At 40.5% G+C, this 18,345-nt stretch overlaps 1 protein-coding gene across 1 annotated transcript in view; it reads right to left on the reverse strand.

Moving 5' to 3' along the window:
- Positions 1-17,533, reverse strand: part of wwox (WW domain containing oxidoreductase) — a 174,873-nt gene extending 157,340 nt beyond the window's left edge. The window contains exons 1-4 of the mRNA XM_080437671.1: positions 17,318-17,533; positions 14,491-14,555; positions 12,350-12,407; positions 8,124-8,293 (exon numbers count right to left, since the gene is read on the reverse strand). Coding sequence (XP_080293797.1) covers positions 8,124-8,293; positions 12,350-12,407; positions 14,491-14,555; positions 17,318-17,424 — 400 coding nt within the window. The 5' untranslated portion in view covers positions 17,425-17,533. The remainder of the gene's footprint in view (positions 1-8,123; positions 8,294-12,349; positions 12,408-14,490; positions 14,556-17,317) is intronic.
- Positions 17,534-18,345: the final 812 nt, after the last annotated feature.

The following is an 18,345-nucleotide window of genomic DNA, read 5'->3' on the forward strand; positions in this document are numbered from 1 at the left end:
AGCAGGCAGGGTGTATCAGACGGCGGATTAATATGAACTGTAATTAGATTATACGTCTTAATCTGATTTTCATTAAGAGCGAAACTGGGAGGCCTAATTGTGAGGGGAGTGTTAAGGAGTAATATCTATTAAAACTCAAAAATTGGAGCAGGATCGGAAGCCCTTTCTGACAAGTGAAGCATGGAATTAAATTATATGACACCTTATTAGGTGTAATGGAGGGGACTGCAGCTGTGTGCAGAGATCGTTTCGCTCACGAGAAATGGAAATGAAAATAAAAACAACACGATTGAGAAATCAGCGGTTTCAGCTGCTGAGTGTGTACACACACACACACACACACACACACACACACGTAAACAGACAATTTAGAATTGCAGGTACAGTAGCTACCTTCAAGACACAAATTCAAACTCAACGCAAACACAAACCATAAAAATGTCCTGCTCTCCAAAAATGTATTATTTTCACTATGATTCCGTAGAAATAAAAAAAGAATAAAAGCCCTAGGATACAGCACATTCTAAAATTGAATGATGGAGTGCACATCAAAACAGCAAAAGACCTTTACATTTACAAAAGTTATAAAAAGGGAGAAAAACAGGATTCCAAAAAATGCCATGAGTTAAACAGTGATTATTTCATCCTCTGTAAATTGAACAAGAATACTGGCTGCCTAGTAAACATCACATCGCACTCTCACGCTCACTTGTTGTGTGTACAAACCATGAAAGTGAAATTAATCGACACCAGTGTTTTCCATAATAGAGAACAAATTAGAATATGGCAGCGACAACAACAGCAGCGACGAAGCCATGTTTTTCCAATGACAAATAACAAGGGCTTGACATTAATTGTGAAATAACGAGAGTGGCGTTGCTGTACAGAGGCTCCCCGCCCTCCTGCCTGTATTGCCGGTAAAGAGGGGCCATGCTGAAATGAGTTCCTGGTCAGGTGTACAACAAAGGGAGCCTGTTTCACAGTCGCGTGCTGACGCTAGAACATGACGAGAGGTCACTGCAGGGTTTCTGTTGCACCGGTGGATCGACAGACGCCATAAGCTGTTTTACAACACACAGTAGGCCGTAGCTGTAATGTTGGGACTGGAACAGTCCTCAACGCTCTTTGTCTCTGTCAGACAATGGGGATTAAAGGGGAAGTCAGTGCACAGATAGGAAAAAAAGAAAGGGAGAGTTCTCTACACTGTCAAGTGTCAGCCCAGACTAGAAACCTGGCAGAAGCGAACGCACAGTCCAGCCTCACTGAACCATCAAATCACACGTGTTTTGTGAGAAAAAAAATAAAGAAAATACAGTATATATATATTTATATACAGTAAAAAGGTTCCACAACTGTTCAAAATGTATTCTACTGTATTGTGTAAAAATGGGTGGGAAAAAAATCTCCATTAAGCAGTGAATGCTCTTCATGGTACATTAGGATCCTGGCCCTCCTGATATCCCCAATAATGAGTGTGATTTAGTGATTTCACGCTTTGTTTGTCCTCCCCGCCCCACCGACCCTCCCTGGATCCCCATCGTACACAGGTGTATTGGCTCGACGTAATGAGATCATTACCAGCCTCGTCAGTGAACGTGTTTATTTGGCAAACGGAGCAGCCGACTCTTTCTCTTTAACTTGATCTGCATCCAAAGAGGCATTTAGCTAAAATAACCCCAGTACATGTGGGCAAAGTGAAAGTCAATTCGGATCATTACAAGACCTATGGGTAAACATGTTTTGGTTCCCCTGTTCCCTTCTCCCTAAATGTTGCTCTCTTTGAAAACACACAAGCATCCCACACCATAAACAGACAAAGCCTACATATCTGGCTAAATATCATATATCCACCTCAAGGCACCATTGGCTTGTACATGTATGTAACATGAGTTTACATGGTCAAGTTATACTATTCTCAAATCATTACGATTGTTACTGCACATGCTAAAAATATGGTATCCGTGATATCCCTGGGAGCTATGAAAAGATATGAATGACCATGTGGAAACGGGGAGAAAATGATCTTCTGGCTTCCTTTTCATCAGCTGCTGTTCTTTACACCAAAATCTCCAAATACATTAATCACTCCTATGGGTTGTTTTCTTTTTCTGGTGAAGGGCAACTCTTTTTTTTCTCCTTGTGTCAAAAGTAATAGTTGTTAAGGTGGATGGGGGCAGTATCCCACCATTTCCATGGTCAGATGAACTAAATCTCTCCTAAATTGGGTCTAGTGATACCTCTGTTCTGCCCTGCAGTGCTACCCCCGCTATAGGATCCAGTCTCAATCCCCCTAGACCCCAACAACACTAACTCCTGAGTTTCTCAATGATGAGTACACCTGTTCCTGCTGCTGCTGCTGTGAATTTCCAGCCCCAAAAGAGCACCCCAGCTTGTAGGAGCCCTTCTAATTCCTTTCCATTAGTTTTAGAGGAGGGCGTTGTCACCCCAAAAGTGGAATGTATGGTTAGTAATTACAGCGAGAGGTAGAGCTGTTCCGGACGAGAGGAGTGGCTTTATACCCCCCCACCTCAGTCCCCCCTTTCACACCTTCCACCGCTGTTAACACACACACACGCACACACACGCACACACACGCACACACACACACACACACACACACACACACACACACACACACACACACACACCGCTCTGACCCTCTGTGTCCATGTCCAACTCCCTCTGCAATCTCTCATCTCGCCCCCACACCACAGTGGTCACCCCGGTTCCTCCTGCAGCTGTGCTTACCTCTCTACCACACACACACACACACACACATACAAATGCACAAGCAGAAAAAACATGCACACCAAAGCACACAAGGTCAAATATACGTATGTATAAATATGCGTACCATATATATTACACACGCGCGCGCACACGCACACACACACACACACACACACACACACACACACACACACACACACACGCGTACATCTCCAGAGTGTGAGGGCTATTTTCATCACTGCCATCAAACCCCCTCCTTCATGTAACTTTTGTCCCCTCATCATCTGCAGACTGTAAACTCGATAGGTCTATAAACTACTTGACTACACACAATAACCCGCTACCCCTTTTCATTTTATTTCACTCACAGCCTTTGAGCACATATATGTATCCCATCCTCTCTTAAACCACTTCACTTCTATTATATTAGAGCTGTAATCATTATTGAGCCCTTCTGGCCTCCAGCGTTAACGCTCTTGCATGTTACACCGGTTTGGGGTCTGCATAGCGAATTTCATCCAAGGTTAATAAAGTTGAATAATTTGACTAACCAACCATAACTGGTTCTCATTATGTAGCCAATAAACACATTCATCAGAGAGGACATGAAATGCCTGTTTGGAAGAAAAAAAAGAAAACGCTCTCCTTCGATTTCCTCGGTCGCCCAGTTACAATAACATAACCATCGAGGGCACACACACACACACACACACACACACACACACACACACACACACACACACACACACACACACACACACACACACACACACACACACACACACACACACACACACACACACACACACACACACACACACACACACACACACACACACACACACACAGCAGACACATGAATGCTGCAAATATAAACATGGACACACTCTGGATGTCAGCTAACCCGCTGACACTCGCAGACGCTCAAAACCACACACACACATACACACACACACACACACACACACACTGAGACACTGACGCTGCATGCCACCCTCACCAGGAACATCTTTTTATCCATCTAATTCCTCCCACTATGAATAATGCATCTCCCTCCTTACCGAGGCTCGGGTTTAACGCATCGCCGCGCGGGGTCTTTAAGGGGGTCCTTATTCATAAACAGCGGTGCAGTAAATACCAGGGCTTTGCAGCCAATTTAATGGCAGTTATGCTTAACAAATCTCCCTCAATCTAATGATCAGCCACAAAGCCAGGCTATGGGTTTAATCTGCACACAGAGGCTCCCCCCCGGCTCCGCGACTCGCTGCATCTGCTTACAGATCTCTCCATCCAGAGAGAGGAGAGCACGGGCCTGACACCTAATCCACCCGAAACAACACCAGGATCAAGGCAAACATGGGACAACGTTAGTCTTTTCATGAATACGAATAACATTCAAAGTCCTAAACCACTGCGGGGACAGGAGTGTCTTAGAGATACCGATGGCACCGGGACATTACGAAGCGCTCTGTCCCCCTAATCCTCCTCGCTATTCCCTGCCTGGCCTGCCTAACTCTTCTCCGCTTCTTATTCCGACACCGGCCCTCCACCCAAAACAAAAGCGGTGTGGAATTCAGAGTGTGCATTTATACCAAGGAAGAGGTGGAGGGGTTCAACACTGCGGGTCTCTGTTGAATGCATGGTTGTGGATGAAGATAGAAAAAAAACTGAAATTCTGAACATACGAATAGGACATGAAACTGATTTCATATAAAAACATAGGTGCAAAACAGCATATATGCTGTGAAAAAAGATTTATACTTAAAGTTGGCTGAGCCTATTCAGCCGTTGTCACCAGTCGATGTTTTCGATGACGACACATCTCAGACACATCGTTTTTTTAAAAGCAAGCCGATGTTAGAAAGACCATGTCTCAACATTATTTTTTCCGCTTGCGCGCATCAGAAATATTGATGGATTACTTGAATAGCATGAGGGATATAAGGTGTGTGTCCTCCTGCAGCTGTGCTTACCTCTCTACCACACACAAATGCACAAGCAGAAAAAACATGCACACCAAAGCACACAAGGTCAAATATACGTATGTATAAATATGCGTACCATATATATTCCACACGCACGCACACACACACACACACACACACACACACACACACACACACACACACACACACACACACACACACACACACACACACACACACACACACACACACACACACACACACACACACTCCTCAGTTTTAACTTATCCTTTTGTAACTCAGAGAGTGTACAAATGAAACCAAATGGACCCGCTGTACACTCTCAGAGTAAACAGTTTTTTTAGTTTAGTTTTTTTTACAGTGTATATATATATAGATGTGCTAACATGCGTGTCGCCCTGCTAGAGAGACAGAGGGTCAGCATGTTAGCCCTGACCACTACTCAGCACACGTTACGCTGACAAAATGGCACCTGAGAACCGCGGAGACCGTGGCGAGTCCCCTGACAGCTCAACGTATACATGTAGCAGCAGGCGGGTCCCACCAGAGCAGTCACAGCGCAAATATAGCTGTGTATGCTAACAAAGCACAATATAAATATAGCTTTGCTTCAACAAAAATATATATATTATTTTTAGAGAAGTTTTGCTGAATGCAACATTTTTGATTCCACCGACTAATGTGGAAAAAAAGATAATCATGCAAAAAAAAAAAGAAGAAAAAAAAGGCTAATAATAAAATATCCTGAGATTCTAAATGTAGCCGTTTGCTCATAGCATGTAAAAAAAAAAAAAAAAGGAAAAGTGCACAGCAGACCAGCTGAGTGGGGTCTGACATATCATGAAAATGGCCCCTTTAAGGACATCTGTGCCATGGACCCTTGGCCAGTAAATAACCTGAGAGTTAGTTCAATGGAGGGGAATTAGGACCAGGGCAGGAGTGGGTAATGGGGATGGATGGTAGGCCTGAGCCAGGGTCAAAGCTACTCAGGGATCAATGCAGAGGTACAGGTGTACAACCACCATTCTATAGGACTAAGAAAACCTTTAGACCGAGAGAGAGAGAGAGAGAGAGAGAGAGAGAGAGAGAGAGAGAGAGAGAGAGAGAGAGAGAGAGAGAGAGAGAGAGAGAGAGAGAGAGAGAGAGAGAGAGAGAGAGAGATACACAGAGAGAGAGAGAGAGAGAGAGAGAGAGAGAGAGAGAGAGAGAGAGAGACAGAGACAGAGACAGAGACAGAGACAGAGACAGAGACAGAGAGAGAAGGAGAGAGAGAGAGAGAGACACACAGACAGAGAGAGGGAGAGAGAGAGACACAGGAAAAAAATGAAAGAGAGAGAAAGAGAGAGAGAAGAAAGTGGAGTGGAGAGAAAGAGTGAACACAAACGGTGATCGTTCGTTCACATTATAACAATTAAAAACACTCTTCAGGTCGGTACTGGTATTTAATCTACAAAAGGAGAGCATGGAGAGGAAGACTAATGTGTCGAACACGGCACAGTGATCACATAGGCGAGACAAGCCACAGTCCTGTCTCGCCTTCCAGCGCTATTCCAATGGAGCATCAAGCTTGGTCACAAAACCATACACTATTACATTTCATGCATAAATAAACTCATATGCATTTCACATTCATGTGCATTAAGAGCTAAATTAAGAGCCTGAAATGGAAATGTGCTTGTTAAATAATGGTCCTGGATCTCTATTACTAATAACATATTTTTTTTAAATCACAAATTTCCAGTGGAAGAAACATTTATTTACAAGGCTAAGAAAATAGCCTTGACACTGGAACTGATGCACTGTTGATGCCATTAAAATTCTAAGTGTGTCAAACCAATTGGCATAAGCACATTTCACCGGTAGGCCACTGCAAAGCCAAAGGAGCGCGCTAGTAATGACATTTACTATTGGCATACTGTTAATTATGGCAACTGCATATTTAACTTCTACTGCCATTGGAGAAATAGACATGAATTTTTATCATGTTAAATATTTAATTGGCACAAACATATAATACACATTTCTGTGTTAAAAATCCGACATTCCATAATTATGCTGATTATTTGAGGATATATAATTTCAAAATATACCATAGAACAAAAGTTGAATTGATTGAATTTATCAATTCATTATGGATATTTTAAAGTAAAATTAAATAAAAATAAAAGATTATTTTGAGATTATAAAGCCTTCTTGTAATGATCCTCATAGAACTCCTCTGCCCTCTTGTGGTCAAATCCAAATACTGCTTTTCCCTATGCCCTCTATAAAACTGTTGTTCATCCTTTTTTAAACAAAAGACTAGCAGTTTAAAAGATTCACTTAAAATGCTTTCCTGTATCTGAATGACTGGATGCAGTGTTTTAAAATGCTTATGAATTTACAGCCAGTTCATTGCAACGTGGTTTGATTCTACTACAACATGAATATTTTTGTAAAATGCCACATTGAACATTTTGTACATACACTAATTGTAATTATTTAGTTACGTTGGCAGAATTTTGTAACAACAAAAGGGTTGTCAAAAACAGGGACAACATTGTTTACAGGCTACCACTTTCTAACAAAAGTAAACACGGGGAGCGTTCATTAATCATCCTCTGTGTGTGCAACATTCATTAATCATTGGTGTGCTTCATCAAATGAAATCTGACTGATGAGCAAATCCTCTGTCTTTGTTTCAGGAAAAATAAAAAAATTTAGAGAACAAACTCTTTCCATCTAATTTGTTAACATCCCACTGTTACAAAAAATAAAAGGTCCCATATTATAGAGTCATCCAGGTCAGTGAGGTATTCAAGAAGTTCACACAACGCCCTCAATCTTCAAACAGGGTCCCCAGGTGATTGTTAATGTGGTCGTATTGTGAGATATACCATCCACAAAGCAGTTACACCGTCCTCACAGTGCTTGGGACAAAAGATTTGAATATAAAGACAATTAGTGATTTTATGTTTGTTTGATTCCCCTCAAAGCTGTCGTTATTCTATCCCGAACAAAGCGGCTAGTCTGAATAAATGGCCTCTGCTCGTGCTAATTCATACTAAATAAAAGAGGAAATACATTTGTTTCCAGACCATTATATACTGAGCCATGCATTTGCTGGGGCGAAATGGACACCATTCATTACAGTTAACAATGACATCCAATTCAGCCCAGCTAATGAACTTCAATACAATCATGTTCGGTATTAGTGAGTGATTTGTTGAGCTTAAGTGTATCATTTTAGAGGCTAATGTTGATGAATGCCTGGTTTTAAAGGGATAATATGGGGACTCTGCTTGCAGGGGACAATAACAAGGCACTTGTCAGGTGCACCCAAAGTGCAGCGTAATACCACATCACCACCTAGTGGCTCCACTTTGAAAACACATTTTACTGCACCTACAATATTTGCTATATAAAAACAATGACTAAAATGAGACAGTGGGACGCTAGAAAACTCACCAATCCCAGAGTTTGCCCCAGTAATGAGGACCACCTTGTCAGAGAGGTCACGACCTTGAAGGATCTCTAAGGCCGAAGTGTTTCCATCATAACGTTTAGGCTTCACCAGAACATCCTCCACTGTGAATGCCTGACGCGGGTCAAAATAGGTGTTCCTCTTGTTGATGTGACTGAGAATAACAGAAGAGGAAAAACATTTAAACAAACAGGGACATCAACAAACTTCAACACAAATTGTGATGTAATTATTAATAACAGCAGAGCAGAATCCTGACTTCTGCTTGTCCAGAGCACAGTGAATCGATTCCTCTACAGCAGTGGTGCACAAATTGTGGGTCACAACCAGTGGTGTAAAGTAACTAAGTACATTTACTCAAGTACTGTACTTAAGTACAATTTTTAGGTATTTTTACTTTACTGGAGTATTTCCAATTTTCAGTACTTTTACTCCACTACATCTCAGAGGCAAATATTGTACTTTTACTCCACTACAATTAATTGAAAACTTTTTTAGTTACTAGTTACTTTGCAGATATACATTATTACATTATAAAACCGTACATTTACCACTTTAGCCCTATTTACCTATTTACCACTTTAGCCCCACAACGCGTCGCATCGCGACGCGTTGTGAGCTTGTAGATCTGCTATTTTCAAACATTTTAGTACTTTACTTTTGGTAATTTAAGTACATTTTGATACCAATACTTTTGTACTTTTAGTGAAGTAAATTTTGAATTCCGGACTTTTACTTGTAACAGAGTACTTCTACATTGCAGTATTGATACTTTTACTTAAATAAATCATTTGAGTACTTTTTCCACCACTGGTCACAATCCAAACATATCATAGGAGAAACCCATTGAGTCACGTATCGCCATCATGAACAACAGTAGAATGGCAGTACAATTACATGAGCCAAGTAAGTAATGAAAAAGATGTTAAACATTTAAACATGCTGCATCATTTGTTTTTAAACATTGTGTTTTTAACCCATTAAGACCGGGAGAATCATCTGTCATTTTTAGATTTTAGCTAAAAAGCATTATTTTACACTTTGGCTATTGAAAAATAGCAGATCTACAAGCTCATAGCGCGGCACCGAGTGCTTCCGAGTGCAATCTTTGCTTCTGGGGGTCCCTGGAACTAAATATTTTGAGATGGGGGTCCTTGGCCAAATACATATACATTTTGGGGTCCTTGACAAGAAAAAGTTTGAGAACCACTGACAAAATAACATAATTTTTTTCAAAAAAATGTTTTTAGAAGACATTCTAAAAACAGACATTTTATAGAATCGGCTTCAGGTCTTAATAGGTTAAAGTGAATCAAAATGTTGTTTGCTGGTATTAGTGTGTCGCTGTGGGCCCAACTCTCCACCGAGAGCCACTGGGGAGAGAAGCTGGCTGAGGGGACATTTCAGCACCATGGACAGCGACTGCAGCTAGGTAAGGTGGTTGAGGGAATCAACAGACCACAAGCTTAATCAGTGGGAATAGCCTACAGCTGTGTTAACCCATTAAGACCTTCTAAAATGTCTTCTAAATCAGCCAATCGGTTACTATATCAGTGGTTCTCAAACTTTTTCCCCCCAACATTATATGAATTTGGCCGCGGACCCCCATCTCAAAGAATGTTGTTCCATGTTATAACGCATCATGAACATACTTATAAGGCATTATGATCTGCTCATAACCCTGTATAATCAGATTTAAAAGAGCTCATAAATACTCATAATGCTTTATAGCCATAATCATAACGCATTATAAGGCATATTATAATAACTTATAAGTATCAAGTGTTACCAAACATTTTTGCTTGAAAAAATATATATAATATAATAATAAAAACATTTTCAAGATTAAAAAAAAATAGCAGATCTACAAGCTCATAGCACAGCACTCGCAATGAGCTTGTATATCTGCTATTTTTGAATAGCCAAAGTATAAAATAATGGTTAAAGTGGTTACACAGATGCCTTCCCGGATTGAATGGGTTATGGTGCTTACACACATGGGTATGGCTATATACATTACATGTCACTGTGCAACTTGAAAAAGATCAAATCTTGATTATCCCCCACGTCAGACTCTGAGAGTGGTATTGAGTCTACTTTCACATGAGTGTGCGATGAAACTACTATCCAAATTGTTTTTAGTTAATAATTAAGCAATGGGATGATTTTGCCATGTTTATGCTATGATGTGGACATCTCAGATGACACTATGTGGTAGGTAACAGGCAGATTAACTCATTAACTGCCAGAATTATTTCTGGCCGCGTTTGCCAGAGATTTTTCATTGAAAAAAAAAGTACTCAGGAGCCGAGATACAAAGTTTTAAGTTAACAAGGAAGTGGATGGGAGTCTAGATCTTCGAAAAATCATATCTCCTTGGTCTTTGGGTCAATTTTTTTTTTTTAATTAAAAGTCGTTTTAGTCGTTCTAGGCAGACAGGGCTTATGGGACAGAAGTCGTTTTAGTCGTTCTAGGCAGGGAATGAGTTAAGAGAAGGGAGAGATTAAGTCTCAGTCTCCTCTGTGGAAGAAACGTTAAGCGTCAAGACTTCACACTCCCTCCCCGTTTGCCTTTAAAGACAATCGATGGCGAAGATTGACGAGCCAACCCTCCGCCTCTCGTGTGATTGTAACCCTGTGCATGTTTGTTCCAGGCAATGCTGACATGGAATACAGGATGCGGAATATCCCAGTCCGGGAAGAAGTTTCATTTTACTTATTTCCACTTTCCTACCTTTTTGTTACTGTCCCTAAATAAAAACAGTTTGAACGTGTTTCTGTGGTGATGTTTTGGAAACTCAGGGTAGTGAGGCTTCAAAGACATAATACAGGTTTTGTGGTTTACTGTATTTAAGCTTGGCTTGACAGAGGCTGCTTTAAGAGCAGGCTTTGGGGTGACTTCAAATACTTTACAAAAACATTAGTTTGCCTGAAGTAGATCTAGTTTTGATGTGCACTGAAAAAACCTAATGTGTTTTGTTTATCACTGTGGCTATTTTGAGTGCACAAATGCTGAAGCCTTTTGTCAATATTCTGCATTTTTACAGCAGACTTTAGATGGCTTATGGCTAAGCCATCTAGAACAGGGTTTTGTCTATATGTGTGTATGTCTGTCCCCACAAAAGTAGATCAATCTTAGCCCATGCAGCTACATGCACAACGCCAAAAAAAAGAAGCACCATATGCCAAGAAAGACTGTCTGATGAAGTGAAATTTAAGAAGAGCTGGAGAAGAAGGGGAGTTTTTCCTTTCTACTGTCACCAAATGATTGCTCAGGGGGAAAATGTTGGGTCACTGCTCAATTATGTAAAGTGTCTTGAGACAACTCCTTGTGTTTTGCACTATAATACAATTGAATTGAAATTGCATTGAAGTAAAAGTGAGACTAAAGACGAGCATGAAAGTAGCGTTTGAATTCATGCATTGAAAATCTATGCATCTATGCAAAAGAAATCTAATCATGTGGATCTTGGGATCACACACACACACACACACACACACACACACACACACACACACACACACACACACACACACACACACACACACACACACACACACACACACACACACACACACACACACACACACACACACAGTCTGCATTTGTTTGCTTTTTCATGATCCAAGCACAAGATGGCCTGAAACAATTTCCAACTTTGTATGTTTGTAAAAGCTATATTTTTCATATTTTGTTGACAAATGCTATTTTCCATTTCAGGACACCAATCGTGTTCTCACATTACATATCAATACATTTTCTGTCCTATTTTTGAGAAACAAGTTCAAATCAATTGCAATGCGCATCACATTTGCCAAGTCTAAAGACGGAAGCGCAGAAAGAGCGTTTCACTGCGATAGTGAATGTCGATGTGAAACAGTTTCATGCCATGCCATGCCAGTACGTGAACGCTAGGTAGGTGTGGTCACAATTAAGCTTAGTGCGGACATGACCAGTTGGACATTGCATCATATCAGCAAAGTCTGGTCAGTGTATGCTACGTCTAGACTAGGAATTGGCCTTTAGGCTATTACTTTGTAACGTCATGTTTGTCCTAGTGATGCAAAAAAGAAGGCTAGCAAAAAATGAATTGGAACTACTAGTTCCTATTCCTTTTTTGTTTGTCTTTGTATTTTGGGGTTTTGTTTAGTTTATTATGGATAGAACTTGAAAATAAAACACTCGACAAAAAGCAATTGCCGAAACTTACTCAACATAGAGGATCTGTCCTTTGTCATCAGTTTCTTGCTCCCATCCATATGGTAAATCTATGGGAATAGAAAGACATATAATTTTCAAACTGTGTTAAAGTAAACATCAATGACCCTTTGTCAGTATGAATCAGGAGTGAAAATGCATCCACTGAATGTAAATGGACACGGTATGCAAGCCGTGCTCAACCAGGTCAGAGTATATTGAAGAAAATGTAACATAATACCAGCATCAGCAGCCACTTAAAACACTGAAACACAAGCTGAGAGAAATAAACATAATTCATAATATAAAATAATACGTTTCTCAAAATCTGATCAGTCACCAAATAACAAGAAATAGGGATACTTCTATGAGCAATTGGTTGCAGGACAGTCTAAATTCCTTATCTGAGATAACAAATCAACAAATACAAACACTATATGTACAAAAGAGATGGGAAAATTACATTGACCTCTCCTTTTGGGTCTCCTGATAGGTGTTTTTTCAGGCCAATTTTGAAAGAAACCAGTGTTACACATCTTTTAATGGATGGTGTCAGGGCATTCCACATGTTGGTGGCAGAGCAGTAGAATGAGAATATTCCCATGTTTGTTCTAAATTTGGGTGGTACCAGATCATGGTGGCTCCCTCTAGTGTTGTGGGTGTCACTCACTTTGTAGAAATAGTTTGACATGTATGAGGGTATTGAGGGCACTGAGGGCAATGTCTCTTTGATTATCTTAAATACCAATCCCAGTGATATTTGCTTAACCCTGTCTTCTACCCTGAGCCATCCCAAACTAGCAAAGTGTGTTGGAATTAGGGGGGTCATGGGCTTAAGGCAGAGAAGTATTCATATCAGTTGTTTTGGGAGGTCTGAAGCTTAGTTTTTTATTTTTATTGAATGAGGGTTCCAGCTAGAGTCTTCAGAGCACTTTTGTTGACAAAAGAGGAAATCCTGGCCAAAAGCCTTGTTCTATGATTGACTTTCTTGATCACTGTTGATGCCATTTTATCACCCATCAGTTTGTTGTCAAGAATACAGCCCAAATAGATAACCTCTTCTTTGCTTGAGATTACTATACTGTCAACTCTGACCTTGAAAAAAATTGCATTGCTACGGGTTTGTTTGGACCAAAAAATAATGGATTCTATTTTACGAAGGTGTAATGACAGTTTGTTATTGGAAAGCCAAGTGCGGATTTTGCCGAGTTCAGAACTGAGGGTTTCCTCAACTTGCATTTTGTCCTCACCCGAGACCAGGGGTGCCGAGTCATCAGCGAACAAGAACAAATTGCAGTTACAGGCTGCTTTCATGTCGTTAATGTATAGGTAATAGGTAACAGTAACGTCCCTAGTATGCTTCATTGGAGAACCCCACAGTTCACTGGAAGGGACGAAGACAGGGTTCCAATGACATCAACCACTTGTTCTCTTCCCTCAAGATAGGATTTCATCCAGTTTACAGATGCGTTATCAAAACCAATCACCTTCAGCTTATTCATTAGAATTGAATGATTTACAGTGGCAAACGTCTTTTGGAGGTCCAGCATGACCATGCCGCAGTATTTGCCCGAGTGTACTTCGCGTTTGATTTGATGTAGTCAATCAAATACAGCAGGCAGGTGAGTGGGATGTTCTGAAGCCAGATTGGAATTCAAACAGCAGTTTTCATTCAGTGAGGTAACAGCTGATCTGTTCGTGAATTAATCTCTCTATAACCTTTGAGATGGAACAAAGGATGGAGCCAGGGCGGTAGTTGACCGGTTCTAATTTGTTTGTTTCTTTACACAGAGGGATTACTCTTGCCAGTTTAAATTCTTGTGGGACGTGACACTGACTGATGGATACATTTATAATGTGGGCTACCATGGAAGCAATGGAGACGGCTGCGTCTCTGAGGAATCTGGTGGGGATGTTTTCATGGCCAGTGGCCTTGGTTGGCTGAAGGATGATGAGCTTTTTTAGCCTATAATTGGCAAATGGGCCAATATTTTCCATCTATTCAAGGCTTCACGAGATGAGTATTTCATAGACAAAGGGTAATTTTGTGGGTATTCCTTAAGTATTTTTAAGTATTCCTTAAGAACTCCATCTCTGGGTAATGTAGTGTAGTGCATGGACATGGGAAGAGCATAACCAGAAAAAGAACCAAACCTCCAGCACAGCGTTTCTTCTTCCCTGTCTTGGGGTGCTCCCACTGTGTCTTCATCTCATCATGGCTGTAGGTAGACAGAGGAAATTGTGGCGAGGAAAGGTCAGATTACAATTGTAACTTAACTAAACTTGAGCCCAACAGATGTCAGATTTTTGGGTCTGATGCTGATCCCAATTTCAAACCGTTAACAAACAGATCACAATAGTAAGAACAAAAATGGTGGGAAATCATATGTTTATGAAATACCCACTGTGTTACTTATTAACAAAGACAAAGAGAATTTTCCATTTGATCAACAAATGTAACTAAATAAACAGATAAACAAGGAACTGCCCAAGTGAATGAAAACTAAGGTATTTGACGTACATTACTACACATGAAGATGCACATAATTAGACACATAATAAATACTTGGGGCACAAAAACGCAACGCATTATAAAATAACGCTAATGTGGTTAATCGATTCAGTGATACATAAAGACTTTTTTCAAGAAGCGTGTTTTTAATTCTTGATTGTTCAATTAACTGAAAAAGTAATAGCTAGAATATTCTCTAAGAAAATAATCGATAGTTGCAAACTTGCTGCCCTGATGTGAACACTGAACAGTACACCACAATAGTGGTGCTTGTCACACTATTGCACTTCTGTATCTCTGAGATGTACTGTAGGTGGATGAGCTCTTATCCTTATGCAATAGGCTGAGGATGGCAGTGTCAGATACTTACATAACTTAGTTGTCAGGGTGGTTGTTTATACACTCATTTAAAGAGTGAACAAGACTGGGGAGCTCGCACTGCCTGGAGGGGACCCATGGGTTCCCTCCAGGCAGCTGCTGCAGCAGCACTGGTGAATCTGGTGAATTCTGATTGTCTAAACTCTAACAGTGTGCCTGGCAAAAAAAAAGAAAATGGCACCATCTAATTATATAGAGGGGTAAAAGCAGTGCTTCTCAACGTCTTTAATTTGAAGGACCCCCAGTTTAGTAGACTATGCATTAGGCCACAGGCCCCCATAACTCTGAGAGTGTACAGGTACATTACGGTTCCTAAAACTATCAATTAGCTGGGGACCCCTGGACCCCATTTTGAGAACCAATGGGTTAATGGATATCCGCTTTAGTTGATGAATCAGAAGCATGATAAAAGCTGAGCTCAAATCAACCTTGAACTCTCCAAGGTGTCTGGCAATCAGATGTACAAATATACCAAGACATCCATGGTCCATGCCCCACTTGTGCTCATATGAAAACCTAATGGAGTCTAATAGAGCGTTTACCTAGAGCATCTTTTAAGCATTTCATCACAATGGGAGTTATGCTTCACCTTCGGGACTGTAATCATTATGGGACAGGGTTTTTTCAGGGACAGTTGTGATGAGAGAGGACCATATGTGTGTCAGCAGGCAGCCTTCTGAAAAACGGGCCACAATCCTACAGGAACAATATAGTGAGTTCCTCGGCACAAGACAGATAGAGGCTGTCAAAGTATGTAGGGTACAACCACAACTATATGGGTACAACGTTTTACCTTTCGTTTGACATCCTCTGCACCATGGGGAACAAATTACAATGCGACTCTATAAAACTTAGCCCTAGAATAGCTGTGATATAGGCTACATACATTTCATCTATTTATATATATATGTAGCCTATACCAGGGGTCTTCAACGTTTTTCAGGCCAAGGACCCTTAGCTGAGAGAGAGATGAAGCAAGGATCCCCCCACACACACACACACACACACACACACACACACACACACACATTTTCATAGATTTCATAGATAGCTCACAACGCCTTGTGCTGTAAGGGTTGTGAGCTTGTAGATCTGCTATTTTTTGGCTAAAGTTCTCCTCAGAATAGGGATGCTGCTAGGGTTCAAGCGGTTAATGTAAAACAATTATACTATCACATATACATTTGGCGGGCCCCCCTGTAGTAACTCTGAGGAGTGAGGACCCCCTATTGAAGACCCCTGGCCTCTACAGCCATCACTCGCATGACCTCCAGGCTCTTGGGTCAGTGAGTCATCGCAGCAGCAAAGTTGTAGCGCTGCGTGTGTACAAGGCTGCTCACCCAATCATTAATTACTGCGACTTGGGGTCAGGTCAGCTATTATGATCTGCTTTCATATCCATTTGAAAGTTCACTTCTGGCAGAAAACGTGTATTTTGTAAAATATCTGCACCTTTCCACGAGTTCCACACGGAACACATTTCCTCCAGTGAGGACAATAGACCACTGGTGCCCAAACCTTTTAGCTTTGATGTCTCCCCAGGGCCCAAACTAGTGAAAATAGCAGATCTACAAGCTCCTAATGCGTGGCATTGAGCTTGTAGATCGGCTATTTTCACTACTTCTTTAAACATTTGTTTTCTAATTTATGGAATTTCTTTGATTTTAAAAAAAATATATATAAATTATTTTGAAAAACATTGAATTTGTTTCTAATTCATGATTTTTTGGGGGGAAATGTATAGATACAAAATAAAATAAAAGGGATATTTATTTAGTCGTGACCCATAACAATTTGTCCACGACCCACAAATGGGTCCCGACCCGGTGTTTGGGAAACAGTGCAATAGACAGTGCGTTGCGGTTGGTGGTGCGGCGTACGTAATTGATGACACCTGTCAATCGTGCAAAAATTATGCAAAACTCAAGACAATTACCTCAGACCTAGGCTATTACTATTACACAACATCATGCTAGTTCCTGCATGGTTTTTACTGATCTCGGTTTTTACTAAACTAAGTAGACCCTTATTATTGTGTTATTATGTTACTGTTATGCTGCTTAATTTGAGCCCATAACACAGTTTGCTTACTTTGCAAAATAGACCCATCCGTCTTTCGTAGACCTCTCTTCCCATCCAGGAGGCAATTCGTCTTCGCTATCAGTGTCATCCATACCGGCGTATTTTAGAGCTGCCATAATAACTTGTATTTTGTCACAATAAACGACGGTGGTGGCAAAAGCACAATAGATGTTAACGTTGCGGTGAAGAGTGGATGCAACTGTCAAAAATCCACATTACACTATAATCTCGGCACTTCCGCAATAACACGATGACGTTTGGCCGAAATGCATTTGGGGAAATGGAGGCAAAGCCATGTGTTCCCACCATGGTTCCCACACGTTCTGTGGTGGAAACAGTACTACATTTTTTTTACTTAAGTAAAAGTATCAATACTGCAATGTAGAAACACAACAACATTTTACTTGAGTAAAAGTACAAAAGTATTGATATCAAAATGTACTCAAAGTACCAAAAGAGAGAAAGTATTCATTATGCAGAATGAATATCCCATTTCACAAGCAAAAACCTTTTGAAAATAGCAGATCTACAAGCTCACAATGCATCGATGCAACACATTGTGAGCTTGTAGATCGGCTATTTTCAAATGGCCGAAATGTATAGGGCTGAAGAAGCTTTGTAGTTACTCAATACCGCCCCCATCTGGCAGAGTCAGGTTAGGTAATGTATGCTTTGTAATAATAATCAAAATCTACAAAGTAACTAGTAACTACATTTTTCAAATAATTGTACTGAAGTAAAAGTATAATATTTGCCTTTGAGATGTAAGTGGAGTAGTTCAGTAAAAGTACTGGACATTGGAAATACTCCAGTAAAGTAAAAATACCTCAAAATTGTACTTGAGTACATGTGCTTTAGTTACTTTCCCACCAATGGTTGTTAGGATGTTGTTGCTGTAGACTTATTGGAAGGATCATTTTAAGACCATGCTCCACCGATCAAAAAAGTTGCATGCAAGTATTACCTGTATTAAGAGTCATAATTGTTGTTATTACGGTATTATTGATACTTTAACATGATACACATATACTGGCATG

The sequence above is a fragment of the Gymnoscopelus braueri genome (assembly GCF_963280865.1).
Source record: "Gymnoscopelus braueri genome assembly, chromosome: 9".
Classification (NCBI taxonomy): domain Eukaryota; kingdom Metazoa; phylum Chordata; class Actinopteri; order Myctophiformes; family Myctophidae; genus Gymnoscopelus; species Gymnoscopelus braueri.